This window comes from Asterias rubens, chromosome 17, assembly GCF_902459465.1.
Source record: "Asterias rubens chromosome 17, eAstRub1.3, whole genome shotgun sequence".
Lineage (NCBI taxonomy): Eukaryota > Metazoa > Echinodermata > Asteroidea > Forcipulatida > Asteriidae > Asterias > Asterias rubens.
Window position 1 is genome coordinate 1,613,610 of NC_047078.1, and position 16,012 is coordinate 1,629,621.

General features: G+C 37.1%; 1 protein-coding gene across 4 annotated transcripts in view; it reads left to right on the plus strand.

Moving 5' to 3' along the window:
- The window catches only part of LOC117301388 (protein Aster-B-like), a 44,103-nt gene that overhangs the window by 7,093 nt on the left and 20,998 nt on the right, over positions 1 to 16,012 (plus strand). For 2 of the 4 annotated variants that reach the window (XM_033785335.1, XM_033785336.1), the window contains exons 2-3: positions 5,271 to 5,402; positions 8,536 to 8,571. In XM_033785335.1, coding sequence (XP_033641226.1) covers positions 5,271 to 5,402; positions 8,536 to 8,571 — 168 coding nt within the window. Of the gene's footprint in view, positions 1 to 553; positions 651 to 5,270; positions 5,403 to 8,535; positions 8,572 to 16,012 lie in introns of those variants that run through there. The other 2 variants (XM_033785338.1, XM_033785337.1) reach the window with 2 other exon arrangements.

A 16,012-nucleotide genomic window follows, 5' to 3' on the forward strand; every position in this document is an offset into this window, starting at 1 on the left:
TTTGACTTCCATAAATGGCTGACGTGTTAGTCGACGAGGTAAAAGGAAAACCGTGCAATTTCGAGGCATGTTTGTGTGGATCATTGTATTCTACTTTTACAACATCTTTATACCCATATATGCATATTATAAAAAACGGTTACAAACGCTTTTCAAAGACCAACTCGTCCGATCCAAGGCAACGTGTTCCTTTAATGCTTTGTGCTTATAAAAAAGTATTGCAGTAGTCAACAGCTAGATATATAATTCATAAATACATAAGGCAGTGATAGGTCCCAATCATTCAAGTAGTCAGGACTATTGTCATACACGGTTAGTGGTGCCAGTGTCACCAACCATGCATGTCGTAAAACAAAATTATAATTTAAATTTTTGGGTTTTGCCTTTTACCCTAGTTGTTATTGTCCTCATAATGTATAGTGTGCTAGTAGTGGTACAACAATGTAGTGCATCGGATGCGTATATGAAGACACAGTGAGTTAACTGGATGTATTGAACAATGAGCGAGCATACATGTATCACTGCGCACTTGCGCCATTTTATGTAGATTTCGGTTGACGTGGTACAGTACTACATGTAAGTTGTATCTTCCATCACTTTTGGGGAGTCAACTACATCTTTTTCTGAATAGAAACGAGCTGGAATACATTGTAAGTCATGAACGTACTGACAATTTCAAGGTCTTCTTTATCATTGTTTGGTCACATATTTTTTATGGGGAGTTGCGCTTTTTTGTTTTCTTTGTTGTTGTTGTTTATTTGATGTCGAGCAGTCCCATTCAATGACGCTCAACAGTGTAGACTTGACAACACTGTAAAATCAATTTAGCTATAGGGTCTACGTAGGTCTGTGAATATGGGAATATGTTTGTAGTTTTGTCAGGTAGATAGGGGAGTTGACGAGAAGAAGAGGACCTGAAGAACCAGTTGACAAAGTACACAGTCAACCCTCCTACTATCTGTCCATTCATTATCATCTAGGGTGTGGTTGTACAAAGTAAACAGCGCCAGCCTACAGTGCAACATCATGCAGTGAATACATACACAGTACACAGTCAAACCTTTGTTTGTGCATGCAATTAAAGCAATTGGACACTTTCAGTAAACAGTATTACTATTGTCCAAAGGCCCACACATCACAACTTAAATATAAAATAACAAACCTGTGAAAATTTGGGCTCAATCGATCATTGGAGTCGGGAGAAAATAATGGGAAAACCCACCCTTGTTTCCGCACGTTTCGCCGTGTCATGACATGTGTTTAAAATAAATCCGTAATCCTCGATATCGAGAATTGATAACTGTTTTAATGTTTTCTCAAAAAGTAAAGCATTTCATGGAATAATATTTCAAGTCTTTCACCATTACCTTCTGTAAACCCTGTAAGTTATTTGTAAACCTGTGTTCCGAAAGTGTATAATGGCTTTAAACTATGATTATGAAATTCAATATTTGCAATAGTTATTTGTAACACAATTTACCTGTAGAAGTTTCAGCTTCATTTGTCTAAAAAATTTTTGAGAAGAGAAGTGAAAATCATTGAGCAATGTTTTCAGGAGAGTCGCATTATCTGTTACCGTGGTAAATTTATTTTCGTCTCACTGAGACAACAATTATTTTTGTCAAATTGCTTTGCTCATTTCTCAAAAACCACACCACCCTAGCAAGTGATACATGTATTTTATGGGAATCTTTCTACCATCATTATCTACAGTATAAGCTGTATACATTTAATGTACATCTGTGGACGTGTGTGTTTTGTGTTTTGTGTCATACAAAAGGTACCCAAACCCTTTTTTCAGAGTCCCAACAGTTTGGCTGTTGAGTTTACCAATGGTGTTGTGTAAGAGTGCAAAAACTACACATGCAGTAGTTCTGTTTTTGTGATTTTCAAGAGTTGTTGCAGGTAAGCATCCTGTAACCTTGACAGTTCTATGTGTATTTCCCGTAAAGTTTTACTTTGCTGCTCATTGTCATGGTTTGATAACAAGGACATTGGGGGTTCGTCATTTCCATCCTGAAAATTCATAAAGTTAAGTGAACAAACACTGGTGTAAACTTATTGCATACATGTTTGGATTCATCACAGTGGGAATAACTGTTTTTTGTCTGGGGGTCGATTTCACAAAGAATATAGGACTAGGCCTAACTTAGGACTAGTCCTAGGAGAGCATAAAAACTTAAGGCTAGTCCTAAGTTAGGACTTGTTACGAGTCCTAGAGTCCTAACTCAAGATAATACTACTGTAAAATGTAAAGAAACACTAAATGAGACTAACTGGTCTTTGTTTGACAAATTACCAAAGGTGCCCAGGGGTTGATGTCACAAAGAACTAATGACCAGTCCTAACTAATGACCAGTCCTAACTTAGGACTGGTCCTAACTTACATAATTGTAGGTCTAGTCCTTTAAAACTTAAGGCTAATCCTAAGTTAGGACTTGTAACGCTTTTTACTCATCCTAACTCAAGATAAGACTAGTCTCAACTTTTTGTTTATTTCACCCCAGTGCCTGTACAGCCTGGTTCATACTTCATGTGAATGCGAAGTGAATTTGACGTCACAACGCTCCTTTCACAGCGATATTCGCAAGTGAGTTGAGCACAGTTCAACTGCTGCGAATTAATTGTTGTGAACTTGTGACGTCAACATTGGCTTCACTTTCGCAGGAAGTACGAACCTGGCTTTAGTCAGTAAACACGTTTAATTGATTTCACATTCAATTGAGGCTCAGATTCTCCTGGATGGGGGGTCTCATGTTTTTTTTGAGCTACCTGGTGTCTGCGTATCCTAGGATAGAAAATGATGATGCTGCGTAAACATGGATCATGTTGTGCTTGTATTCCTACATGTATAGCCTACTGAACAGTAGTAGCAAGGTGAAAGCCAAGTAAATTTCTTTGATGTGTACCTCTGAGAATTAACAACCTAACCAGCATGGCTCTTTCCCTAAAATAACACTATGTGAGAATAGAATTTCAATGTACAATACAATGTAGCTGAGTGCAAACTACCTACCAATCAAAATGACTTGTGTAACATGCAAGAAATGATAAAGGTCTGCCGTTTCAACCCAGGTGGTAGATTCTTTCTCAGAGGCTAAACAGAGAAAGGCTCAGTTAAGCCCGGTTCATACTTCCTGCGAATCTTGACGTCACAAATTCGCAACGAACAATTAGCAGCAGTTGAACTCTGCTCTACTCCCTTGCGAATAATCGCTGTAAAAGGAGGGTGTGACGTCAAATTCGCAGGAAGTATGAACCGGGCTTCAGTGTCCAAACATAAGGCCATAAAGTGGTTTTTGTAATAATTAAACTTTTTCTACTCGGCAGCTGAAAATTGTGATTATTAAATGGAACAAAATACCATCTTTTTGCACATGTACAACAGCGTATACTTTCATTGTTTCTTCTATTTTCTCTATAAAAAAACAATTAATAAGTAGATTTTTTCTCAAAGGCTAAACAGAGAAAGGCTCAGTTAGTGTCCAAACATAAGGCCATAAAGTGGTTTTTGTAATTATTAAACTTTTTTTACTCTGAAGCTGAAAATTGTGATTATTAAGTGGAAAAAATACCAGCTTTTTTCCACACGTGTACAACAGTGTGTACAATGTACTTTCATTGTTTTTTCTATTTTCTCTCTCAAAAAAAAAACAATTTTAGGACAACATTACTGTCGGGGCACCATTTAAAAATAAAACCTGTGTGATTGTGAAATTCTGGCCGGTACCCTCTTTTTGTCAGGAAATTGATTACGTTTCTCCTGGTAGTCACACAATCAAAATGTTATTGATAGGTCAGCTCTTTGTATTTTAGTGAGTCATTTTTTCCATCTCTCTCCCAGTATCCCCTCCCTCAAACAGTACATAGTCTCATCATTGTCACATGAGGAACACATTTAAATACTCGTGAAGGGTCATCAATGTTGTGCAAACAAGCTTTTATTTGTTTGTCAAACAAATAAATGTTAATTGTTTGCATGTGTGTGAAGGATTAGTCTGTTAGTTGTAAAACATCAATACATTTGTACATATGGGAAAGTGTGACGTACTTCTTCTCAGACCCACCCACTACACATATAAACTGGCTACCGGCATACTACCGGAAACCCATAACCTTGTTTTCTTTTTCATAATACAAAAAATTGATGATAATGTGACTGGCTTACATAGGCCTACATGTACCTTTTCAAAGACTGTATCACAAAGACACTCAACTACACTCATGGTCGGACACAAGAACTTAGGTGGCAGGTAGGACTTAAGATTTCAAATAATTAAGGATTAAGGAATAATTTAATTATTCTTGTTCATTGAAGTAATTTTCACGCCAGTGGTTATTGTGAATGTTATTGTGATTATTTTCTTGTAGATATGTAAATGATTTATTCATATTCTGTACGATAGTAGGAAAAGATATAATAGATAATAAATTTTTAAAGTAGGAAAAGAGTTGAAAATTTTGGAGTCACCGCTTCATTTTACAACCATGCTAAAATTAAGCAAGGGACCCCAGTTAAATTTCTGTTGTGTGACACATGTGTGAACAGCATTTAAGTGTGGTTCCTATCAACATTGTTATGGTGTAATTTTTCAAATCATGTCACACTCGCTGTCACACTTTTCTGCCAGCATGGACAAGCAGTGGAGGTCACTGGATTTGCCCTTGACGGTTCCAGTAACTATCCATCGGGACCAGTTATCCTTTTATTTCACTGGTGAGGTTTGTCAGCTTCTGCAGTGGATAGTTCACACTACGGGCCGCTTTTCACATTTTTGAGTGGATTGTTAAGAGAGAATGCTGTTGGAAATTTCCTAAATGATGGGACGGTCACAGTTTATTGTGTCTAATGGTTTTGTTGGAAGTTTCCACGGTGACATCAATGTCATTTACATGTAAGTTACTCATCATCAAATGTGATTGTGAACAAGTGATCCATTTCACTGGCGTCAGCTTTTGCTCTCAATTGTACATTGTACGTATTTAGTTTTGAATAGGGGTGCTTTTCAACACGGATTTTGCCAGCCGGATCTTTTTGAGTGTTGCGCTCACAAGCTTTCATGCTTTACGCTCGCAACCTGTCACATTTTGCGCTCTGACTTGTTTTTAGGTTAAACTGGCATTTTGCCAGTGGATCATTGTTTAGGCAGAATGCTGTTAAGGGAATTTTCCTAAATGATGTAACAGTCAAAGTTGACGGGGCTAAGGTGTGTGTGGAATTTTCCTCACTGTTGAATCAGGATTGTTTGTTTGGTCTTTGCTATTTTCAGGCAGGACAACTCTGGAGTTGAAGGGGAGGCAGAGGTGGGGAAAGAGGGCAGACGAGAAGGAGGGAGCACCATGGCAGTCGCCTTGTCACCGTCCCAGCTGAGCAGTGATGTAAATGTACGGGAGAAAGAAGTGTAAGTATGATCATAAATAGTTGTGTATGATTTTGTTGCTTTCTTTGTAGTTTGTGTTTTTTTTTTTAAACATAAGTCCTTGAATTTCTCTCTTGGAGGGGCACAGCAAGTTTCTTCTTCTTGTTGGTTGGAACTTTGCAAAGGGCATGCACCAAAGCAAAGCAGAGGGCACAACAGTAATTGCTGTTGGTGCTGTGGCCTATTCAAGGCCTGAAACATTTTTTTTTTAAAGGTAGTTTGGTAGTTATCTAAAGTTTAATGTAAATAAGTAAATATATTCATCAATGAAAAGAAATCTATTTTTTTTTTTTTTTTTTTTTTTTTTTTTTTTTTTTTGAATTTTTAGTTATTTATTTATTGAATTATTTGTTTACATATTTTATTAATGCTAAATGAGGTGGGAATGGGATAAGAAACACTAGAGGGGGACTTAAAACCTGTGATTTCTGGACACACCCCTGCACTCTACCAACTGAGCTGCCAAGCCCTGTATATCGCGGTCTCCCTATCTTGCAATACCTTTTGCTATCGTGTCACTGTACCCCTCCATCTCTTTGTTCCAATTTTCTTCAAACAATTTGATGGTACCTTTTTCTAATCTGGGCGTTATCTTATCTTATTAAATCTATGCTTTTTGGATTGGGATTAAGATTACTTTTGTTTCATTGTTGCGTATAATTTGTCACTACACTGTACATGTATGTAAAATCCGATAACATAAGCATTTAATAGTGGGTGCATACATTAAAGTTGAAGATGATAATACAATCATTTCATTGAGAAAATATTTGTGTGAAGTTTTAGAGCCACACCCATTGTTTTGATACTACGTATGTGTGAGAAAACAATTCATCAACACTCTTATTTCTTATTTTAATTTACACAATCAAAATACTTTTATAAGAGGATGAAAATGCACTAAATTCCCATGATTCTCTGTCAATGATTTTATCAAAACAAGGGAGGGCAGTCTCGACTCAAGTTTGGAAAATTTGTTTGTGTGTATTTGACTGTTTCAGTTTTCACTATTGTGTAACATTTGATGGTATATTTCTGGTTAAGAACAATACTTGGTTCGTTCGAAGAACCATACTGTAGACCTTGAACTTCCCTCTTTAAGACAGTGGACACTATTGGTAATTACTCAAAATAATTATTTTCATAAAACCTTCCATGTACTTGGTTATGAGTAATGGGGAGAGGTTGTTTAAGTGATATGCGCTATATAAATACGGTTTATTATTATTATTATTATTATTATTATTATTATTATTATTATTATTATTATTATAAAACATTGTGAGAAACGGTTTCCTCTGAAGTGCAGAGTTATCAAGAAAGAAGTAGTTTTCCACGAACTTGATTTCAAGACCTCAGATTTAGAATTTGAGGTCTCGAAATCAAGCATCTGAAAGCAGATAACTTACATTGTAGTGTGACCATGGTGCGGCAATGGTGTTTTTTCTTTCATTATTATCTCGCAACTTCAACGATCAATTGAGCTCAAATTTCCACAGGTTTGTTATTTTATGCACATGTTGAGATACACCAAGTGAGAAGACTGGGCTTTGACAGTTACCAATAGGGTCCAGTAGCAGTTTTTCCTCAGGTAACATACATGTAGGTAAGGGGCACTGTTATGGGGAAAATGTAAATTTGTATGGAGACCTTGCAAAGGGCACAACAGTAAAACTATTATTTATTATTATTGCAATTGATATGGGTACTAGGGGTTATTTCAAGGCCTGTGATATGGAATGGTCATACTGTAGGAGGGTTGACTGTGGGTTCTCTGAACATGAGATTGAATGGTGTATACAATGTACTGTAATTGCTGTGGTTGCCGTAGGTTAACTCGAGACCTAACAATAAGTACAGTGAAGAGCCCATGGTCAATCAAATCATAGAGAAAGCAATTTAAACCCATAGCGTTTTTCCCCCTTGTCATGCACATTACATGAGGGGTTTATACAGATGCTAACGCGTTGGCAGGATAATTGTTGACAGTGTGGAAGCCATTGGTCAATCTTAACAGAATTTTAAAAAAATCAATACCTTGATTGCATTGCGACCATTAAGGCCCCCCCCCCCCCTCCACTACTCAACTCTACCCGAGATGACCAGTGGCCTGAGACTCAGTGATTTAAATTTATAACCCGAAACTTAGGACCGGGCTCATTTTCAAAGATCTGCTTAAGCACTGCTGCATAAGCACTGAATATTGCTATTAAAATGATTTTCTTTTTAGGTTAAAATGAGCAGGATGCCAATCACAAATGGTTTGTTTTTGGGGGATTTTTTCCCCCTCCCTGGGCAAGAGCGCGTAATCCAACCTGCTCCCTTGAATGTTTTCTTTTTTTAATCAGCATCAATAACCCTCTGTTTTATTTGTCCTGCTGCATAAATTAAAATGTAAATGAACACTAATGCGACCCCTGCCCCTTGTGCATCCTAACATCTGCCCATTAAAAAAAGAAAAAAACACTTTCTCATGTTGACTTCATCTTTTGTTTTCTCAGAATCAAATTAAAGCCCTGACCGAATTGTAGGCTTTCTGCAGTTGCTCAGATTCTGTGGCCATGTTTGAAATGCCGACTTCGGCTACAGTCGAGGGCGTCTGCCTATTTTTCAACACTGGCAGACGCACTGATTAAGCCGTAGCTGTAGCCGAAGTTGCCGTTCCAACATGGCCGCACTATCTAAGCATGCTCAGAGTTCTCCTTGTTCATGTTGTTCTATTTCTATGAATATTCATTGGAATCAAATCGCAACAGAATGACCGAAATGGTCAGGGGTGGATTTCACAAAGAGTTAAGACTAGTCTTATCTTGAGTTAGGACGAGTTACCCGTCCTAACTTAGGACTAGCTGTACACTTTTGATATCTCTTAGGACTAGTCCTAAGTTATTTGTGAAAGCGACCCCTGGTTCCATTTGTTAAAATCAAACAATAAACCAAGGATTCAGCAGTGGCGTTGAGTACGAGAACGTGACGAAGATAGTCGGCAACATGCAAAAGGGTTTTGTGATCGATAAACTTGTTTGAAAACTTTGTGATTGTTTTTCTTTTGCAACATTTTTTGCATGGCTGTTTTATGTTTCTCCATTTTGTTTCTTTTTTTTTTCTTCTTCAGAAAGCGAAGTTCCAGCTTGAAACAGTCTCTCCTAAGGTGTGTTTTTTATTAACAATTCAGTTTCATAATTCACTCGTTTTCCAGAAAGAGTCCTTCATGAAAATGGAATGAAAAAAAGGCTCTAACCTCTCGAAATGATGCAAAATGCCACTGTGTTTGATACACTCAAAGTCCTTTTTTTTGTCCACATCCAAAATCTTCAAATGATGGTTTTTATACACTTTTGTACAGAGAATTTGAGTGTTTTTCCTGAACTTTCATAATGATATTATTCTTGAAATCAAAATGGCATTGAATTTGACCTTTTGCCAAAAGATCCTCTTTGGAAGGTATAAACCCATCTGGTTTTGGTATTCGATGATGTTTCAAATTTTGTTCTGAAAGAGAATAAAATAAAATTACATTTTACACAATTTTAACGTGAGATTAGTGCATTCTTTTTGTTCACCCACTTTCAAAAGGTCTATATCAATTGGAAAATGAGTGCATCGCTTAGTTAATTTTGACCTTGGAGCTCCACTTTAATGATAATGTTTTAACTAGCCTGTCTCTTTGACGTAGGTCTGTTTGCCATATGCTCGTTTTTGTTAATTTTAATCAATTTTAAAGATGCACTGTCGGATTTGGAAGAGGCCTCTTTTTTTTGGCAATTTTGAAAAGTTCGTCGTATTTTTCTGGAACCAAATAAATCATGATTATAAGGGTAGATGTTGAATGACAAAACACCTAACAAATAAGTAGTCGCTCAGTTAAAAAGAAATTGTTATGAAACGTTTGTGGATTTCTTTTTGCTTGGAAATAACTGCTCCAGTTTTTCGGTGATTGTCTCAAAAATTTTACCACCCTGAAATTGTCACAGGTTCGTTTAATTGTATTTTATGTAGATACATGTTTACAGAGGCTGAAAACAATTGAACGGTTCAAAAAAACCAAAAGGTATACTTTGACTTTAGCGTGCCAAACAGCTGTACACAAATCAACCATTGTGTTTCTCACTGAATTTTCCTATTAATAACTGCATGTGTTAACAGTACTTACAATTTCCTTTTTTGAATTAACATTTTCCACGTCGTGTTTTGTCTGTGTACTGAGCAAATTTGCATGCTTGGGTGAAATCTTATTGAAATTTTGCGCCTTGTTGATTTTGGGTCAGTGTTTGAGTTTTTATTTATTTTATTATATTTTTTTTTTACCTTAGTACATGTACATGGAGTTAAAGGAACACGTTGCCTTGGATCGGTCGAGTTGGTCTTTGAAAAGTGTTTGTAACCGTTTGTTATAAAATGCATATGGGCAATGGGTAGAAAGATGTTGTAAAAGTAGAATACAATGATCCACACAAACATGCCTCTAAATTGCACGATTTTCTTTTTACCTTGTCGGCCATTTATGGGAGTCAAATTTTTGACTCCCATAAATGGCCGACCGTGTTAGTTCGCACAGTAAAAGGAAAACCACACATTTTCGAGGCAAATTTGTGTGGATCATTGTACTCTACTTTTAAAACATCATTCCAACCATATGCATTTTATCAAAAACGGTTACAAACGCTTTTTATAGACCAACTCGTCCAATCCAAGGCAACGTGTTCCTTTAACTACAGCTATAGTTCAAAATAATTTTATCAATTCTGAATTTGAAAGACTGGGCTGATTCGAGCTAGCTTAGTGATTGGTTTGAACTAGAATCTGTTTGTTAATTGCTGGTTTTTTATTAACTCAGAAATGGAAAATCAGCTGCTGGTTTGGATTGTCATCTGGGGGGGGGGGGGGTAGATTTTGCAGAGGGCATTTTCTAATGGGAAAGCCTTTGAGCCTGGGGTAATTTTTGAACAGGGAACCAAATACTATTTATTATTTGCGCCCCGCAGAAAATATTTGTTAGCAATTTTCTTCTTAGCAGAAATGAGTAGGATACAGTCACAAATTAAAGGAACACATTGCCTTGGATCGGTCGAGTTGGTCTTTGAAAAGCGTCCTGTAACCGTTTGTTATAAAATCGATATGGTTAGAAAGATGTTGTTAAAGTAGAATACAATGATCTACACAAATACATGTGTGCCATGAAATTGCGTGGTTTTCGTTTTACCTCGTCGACAAAAATGGTCGACCGTGTTAGTTCGCGACGTAAAATGAAAACCGTGCAATTTTGAGTGATACTTGTGTGATTCATTATACTCTACTTTTAAAACATCTTTCTAACCATATGCATTTCATAACAAACGGTTACAAACGCTTTTCATAGACCAACTCGTCCGATCCAAGGCAACGTGTTCCTTTAAGAATGTGACAAGAACCTTGTTCTGGTCAGCATACAATAGGAGACTTTCCAACGCTAGGTGGCAGCAGACATACCGGGTAAATTTCCATAGACCTTTTCGCAAATACTGGGGCGCGCGCGTAAAGCTTGGAATTAGGTGCATTGTGGTCTAGCTGGTATCCAAATTTGATCCATATCTATCCCACAATGCACCTCATTCAAGAGTCTGCGCTTGCGCATTGGTATTTGCGATAAGGTCTATTGTTTACGTAGTTCTGAACATGCGCATAATTCTGAGAACAATGGATTTACCCGGTAAGTCTGCTGCCCTCTATCGTCCCAGAAAGTCTCCCATTGTTTTTTTTTTTTTTTTTATTCAATTTGTTCCCCTTCATATACCTTATGGAGACCAAGAGCAAAGCCAAAAGCAAAACTAAAAGATCTCCATAGCAGAATTCTAAAGACTAGGATGCCCCACAAGGAATTTTGTTTAAACATCTTGAGGAGATTGTTTAGTACAAGGACCAAGGGGAAGAACAATAAGACGCCTTCCACAGGGACGCATACTTGAGACTGTGTGAGGGAAGTAGTTTCGAAGGTGAATTAATCAATCTCAAATAAAACACTTATCCAGAAGGACAGATTTAAGGGGGCGTGTCGAGTGCCTACTTGCAACAGTTTGCCTGAGGGGCAGTTGTTCATAAGAAGAGGTTGCAACACTGCTTATAAATGTTCATGATAATCAAAGACAGAAGGACAAATTTCAGGGGTACATGTATGCCCACTCTCCCCTTTCCTATTCATTGCATTTTACTGGCAACAGTTTCACCTTCCCCTTGAAAACAGCTGTTCATTAGAAGGGTTGAACCACTCTGCTTATAAATATTCATCTCAATCAATGTTGGGTAAGAGTTACATGAGCATTAACATACACTCATGCATATTCATTCCAATACCTTTGAATATACATGTATGCTACCTGAGCAGACAGACACTCATGAATATTCAAGCCCATTAATGCTGAATAGATGCCTCCTGAACAGACAGACAGACACTCATGCATATTCATTCCAATAAATTTGAATATTATGCTACATGTACATGTACCTGAGCAGACAGACACTCATGAATATTCAAGCACATTAATGCTGAATAGATGCCTCCTGAGCAGACAGACATGATGGACACTTATAAATATTCATGCCGGAAAGCTTCCTAATATTCATAAAAACATTTGTGGCAAATACAGCTGGACCTAGCATGCCTAGCATAATATATATATTAATCAATCAATGCATTTAAAGGTACTATACAGGATTAGGTAAGGATACAAAATATCATTGTTTTATTTCAGTTTGAAAGCTTCCTGATTATGAAGTTCATTAAGAACCATTTTTATTCTGTGAACAATTTCTCTCTAAAATGAAGCCATACTTTGAAAGAAACTGCGACTGAAAAAAAAAAAAAAAAAGCTAAGATAGTTCATTCGAGAACCATTTTTATCCCTTGAATTGTTCCCCTCTGAAATGAAGTCATACTGTAAACGAAACTGTAACTGAAAACTAAAAAAAAAAAAAATGAGACTGAAAACCCCCAAAAACAAAAACAGATTTTTGTTGTTACAAAGTTCATTCGGGACCCATTTTTATCTTTTGAAATATTTTCCTCTGAAATAAAGTCACACTTTGAGAAAACTGTGACTGAAAACCTTAAAAAACAACGTGATATTCTTGGTGATTACAACCAAAATTATTGCTGAAATTTGTGCGTGGTTTTCCCACTATTTTCAGGGACATGTTAAAACATGTTTAAGTATTATACAATATACATCATTTGTTGCTAGCCATGCTATTCTTGCAAATGTTTTTTTCGCTTTGGAATCGTGTAGAGAACAATAGGCAACAAACTTGGTTGATTGATTTCCCACCCCCCAAAGTCGGTTAACTGCTTTCTGTCAACATATTTTTATGATGTACTGTATGTACTGTAAAAACACATTCAAAATATCTATTGTTTGTTTGAAAGGGGTATTAAGGTTCCAGTTCACCAAACAAAATGTTGTTGCCCCCTGCTGTTTATGATAACAAATGAATTTCTGTTACAAATCCATTGAATTACATTGTGTTAGTCGTCAACTATACACACAAGATACATGTAGGTCTATAAATATTTATGTTTGAAGTAGAAATGGTCACAATTATTATATGATGTTTGTGGGACGCGGTTGAACAATACTTTCCCGCGAATGATACATTCATGATCTGATAACCAGAAAAACGCTCTCGCAGAGTATTTCAACATATTTAAAAATTATATATTCTACTACCGTGGAGTAGATTTATCGGATTCGGGAGACTTAACAATTTTGAAAAAAACCTGTCACTGCTTTTTAAAGCCATTTTACACTTTTAGTAAACAGTATTGTCCAAGTCCCACACTTCTTGTATCACAACTTACATATAAAATAACAAACCTGTAAAAATTTAGGTTCAATCGGTCATCGGAGTCGGGAGAAAATAACGGGAAAACCCATTCTTGTTTCCGCGCGTTTCGCCGTGTCATGACATGTGTTTAAAATAAATCCGTAATTCTCGCTAACGAGAATTTATATTGTTTTAATGTTTTCTCAAAAAGTAAAGCATTTAATGGAACAATATTTCAAGAGAAGTCTTCCACCGTTACCTTCTGTAAACCCTGTAAATTATTTGTAAATCTGTGAATTTTTTATTTTTTTTCTGTACCGAAAGTGTATAATGGCTCTACTGCCCGGGCGGATGGTAAAGAAAATTGGCTCGGACTACTTCTCTACTTTAGCTTTAGGATCGTGATTAACTGCACTATCGCGGAGTCAGTTCTTGAATTGGTCTCAACGTTTCGACTAGCTTGCTCTAGCCATCGTCAGGAGAATGAATGAAACATTTATAATCTGCATACATGACATTACAAGTATTTTTCAATCCAAAGGTCAATAAATATTTTTGTTTGAAATAGAAATGGTCACAATACAAACGATGTTTGTGGGACTCGGTTGAACGATACTTTCCCGCGAATGATACATACACTTATTAGTACATTCATGATCTGATAACAGGAAAAACACTCTCACAGAGTATTCAACACAATTAAAGTTTCTATTTTCTACTACCGAAAACTAGCTGGCCGGACTACTACTAAAGCTTATTACAATGTGGAAGGATTGTTATTAAACTTATTGCTCCATGTTAAACTGCACTACCGCGGAGTGAGCTCTTAAATTGGTCTCAACGTTTCGACTACAAGTAGCTAATGTTCTAGTCATCGTCAGGAGACTGAATGAAAAAGTTGTTATAGAAATATTTATAATCTGCATATCAGCATTCAATGTATAATTCATATTATTTGTGCAACCTTTTGTAACATTGTTCTAAGTAATCAGATAAGGAAAAAACAAATCTTTCAGGGTTCAGTTTCACAAGATAACGCAAACTTTTTCTCCAACAATCTTAGTCTTTGGAAATTCTTATAGGGGAAGTACTGTCATCATGATCAAAGGAGGCCTGTGGCTGTACCGTGTGTCTCAAACAAACTAAACACTTTTGAAATGGCTGCCGAATAAAAAATATATGATTCTGGGGAAAAGGGTTTAGATGTTTGGAAAGCTTATGGACTCAACTTTCATATGACACCCAAAAAGTCTGTAAATAATTTATGCTTGGTTGAGCACTGCTCACTGAAGAATAAGGACTTAAGCCCCTTTCACACGAGGGTCACTTGCTAAATTGTAGCATGGTTGTAAGATTTTACAAAATGCACCTCGTGTGAAAGGACAATAATTTTTGAAGTGTCCAGGGTCCCTTGTCAAATCTTGTCCAACACTGCTACATTTTGTCGGAGGTCTGGACCTACGACAAAATCTTACACTAGCGGAAGTTTTGACCAAGGACGTGGGCTACATAATCGTGTGAAAGGAACTCTTGTTTATTGAACAGTGCATAGGTGAAAAAGCCCATATAGCGCATGCTATTTTGGGTGCTATCTTGTCCAACTATGGTGATCAGGATTACCACTTCGTCATATCATTCTCATGTCGCACAAGGGTTGTTAGTTTTTAAGTTTGCAGTGGGAAAGCTCACAAAATCAGTCACGCTTGGTGATAATAAATAAACAATCCACGCTCGTAAATTTTGTAGCAAGGGACCCTGGCTACATTTTGGCCGTGTGAAAAGGGCTCTACATGTACCTCTCACAAATTGGATGGCTAATTCCTGCGCAACCTAATTGTCATACCCTTTACACAAGTAAGCAGTGCTCACCCAAGCAAGAATTATTTACAGACTTTTTGGTGTCATACATTATGAAAGTCGAGTCCATAAGCTATCCATACGCATAAACTTTCCCCCCAGAATCGTATATTTTTTATTACACCCTTTATATCAAATAATGAACTCTCAACCCAGTTACTGCGGGTGCGCGCGCTGGCCAACACCTCAAAAAGAGCACCATGGCTATGGTAATACGATGGGGTTGCTTATGCGTGTGTGCACATGTGCAGTGGCTAGCATGACTGGGAAAGTGTTCATTATTCCATGTTTATACACAGCCATACATTAAGACCGGGGGCCAATTTCAAAAACATGTAGGCACTAACAGTTGCTGCACACAGAAAACCCTTGCTTAGAAAAAAAAAGGTTACTAGCCAAAATACCATACAGTTACCATTGCTGTGACTGGTACCCAGCTCATTTCTTGTTTAGCAAAGAAATTTGCTGAGCAGAGTTTTCTGCTAAGCAGCTTTATGAAATTGACCCCATGACGACACTCCCCCCTTAAACCTCAGGAAGTAATGCACAGATTACAGATAAAAACGATTTTATTGGAATGATGTTTGTATTGTTTGATAAAAGTCTAACCCTCTTTGCTTGTGTTAAAGGAACATTACAGAATTGGTTTTTGCTGGCAGTTTAAGCACTTTCAGGCCTGATCGTTCACGGAGGCAACAAAGGCAATTGCCTCCACGCCCTGTATTCATTGCCTCGGTGCCCTTGAAATGCTCACAATAGAAATAAATAATTTCCTCATAGGGTGCCCTCTACAAAGGAAAAGTTCCTTGGTGCCCTTGCCCTTTCAAAAACAAAGCATACAGGCCTGCACTTAAAGTAACCCACGTACATAAATGGACAAGCCTGTAGAAGTTTGAGATTGATCGGCCATTTGGGTCTCGAGAAAAAAAAAAGTGAAA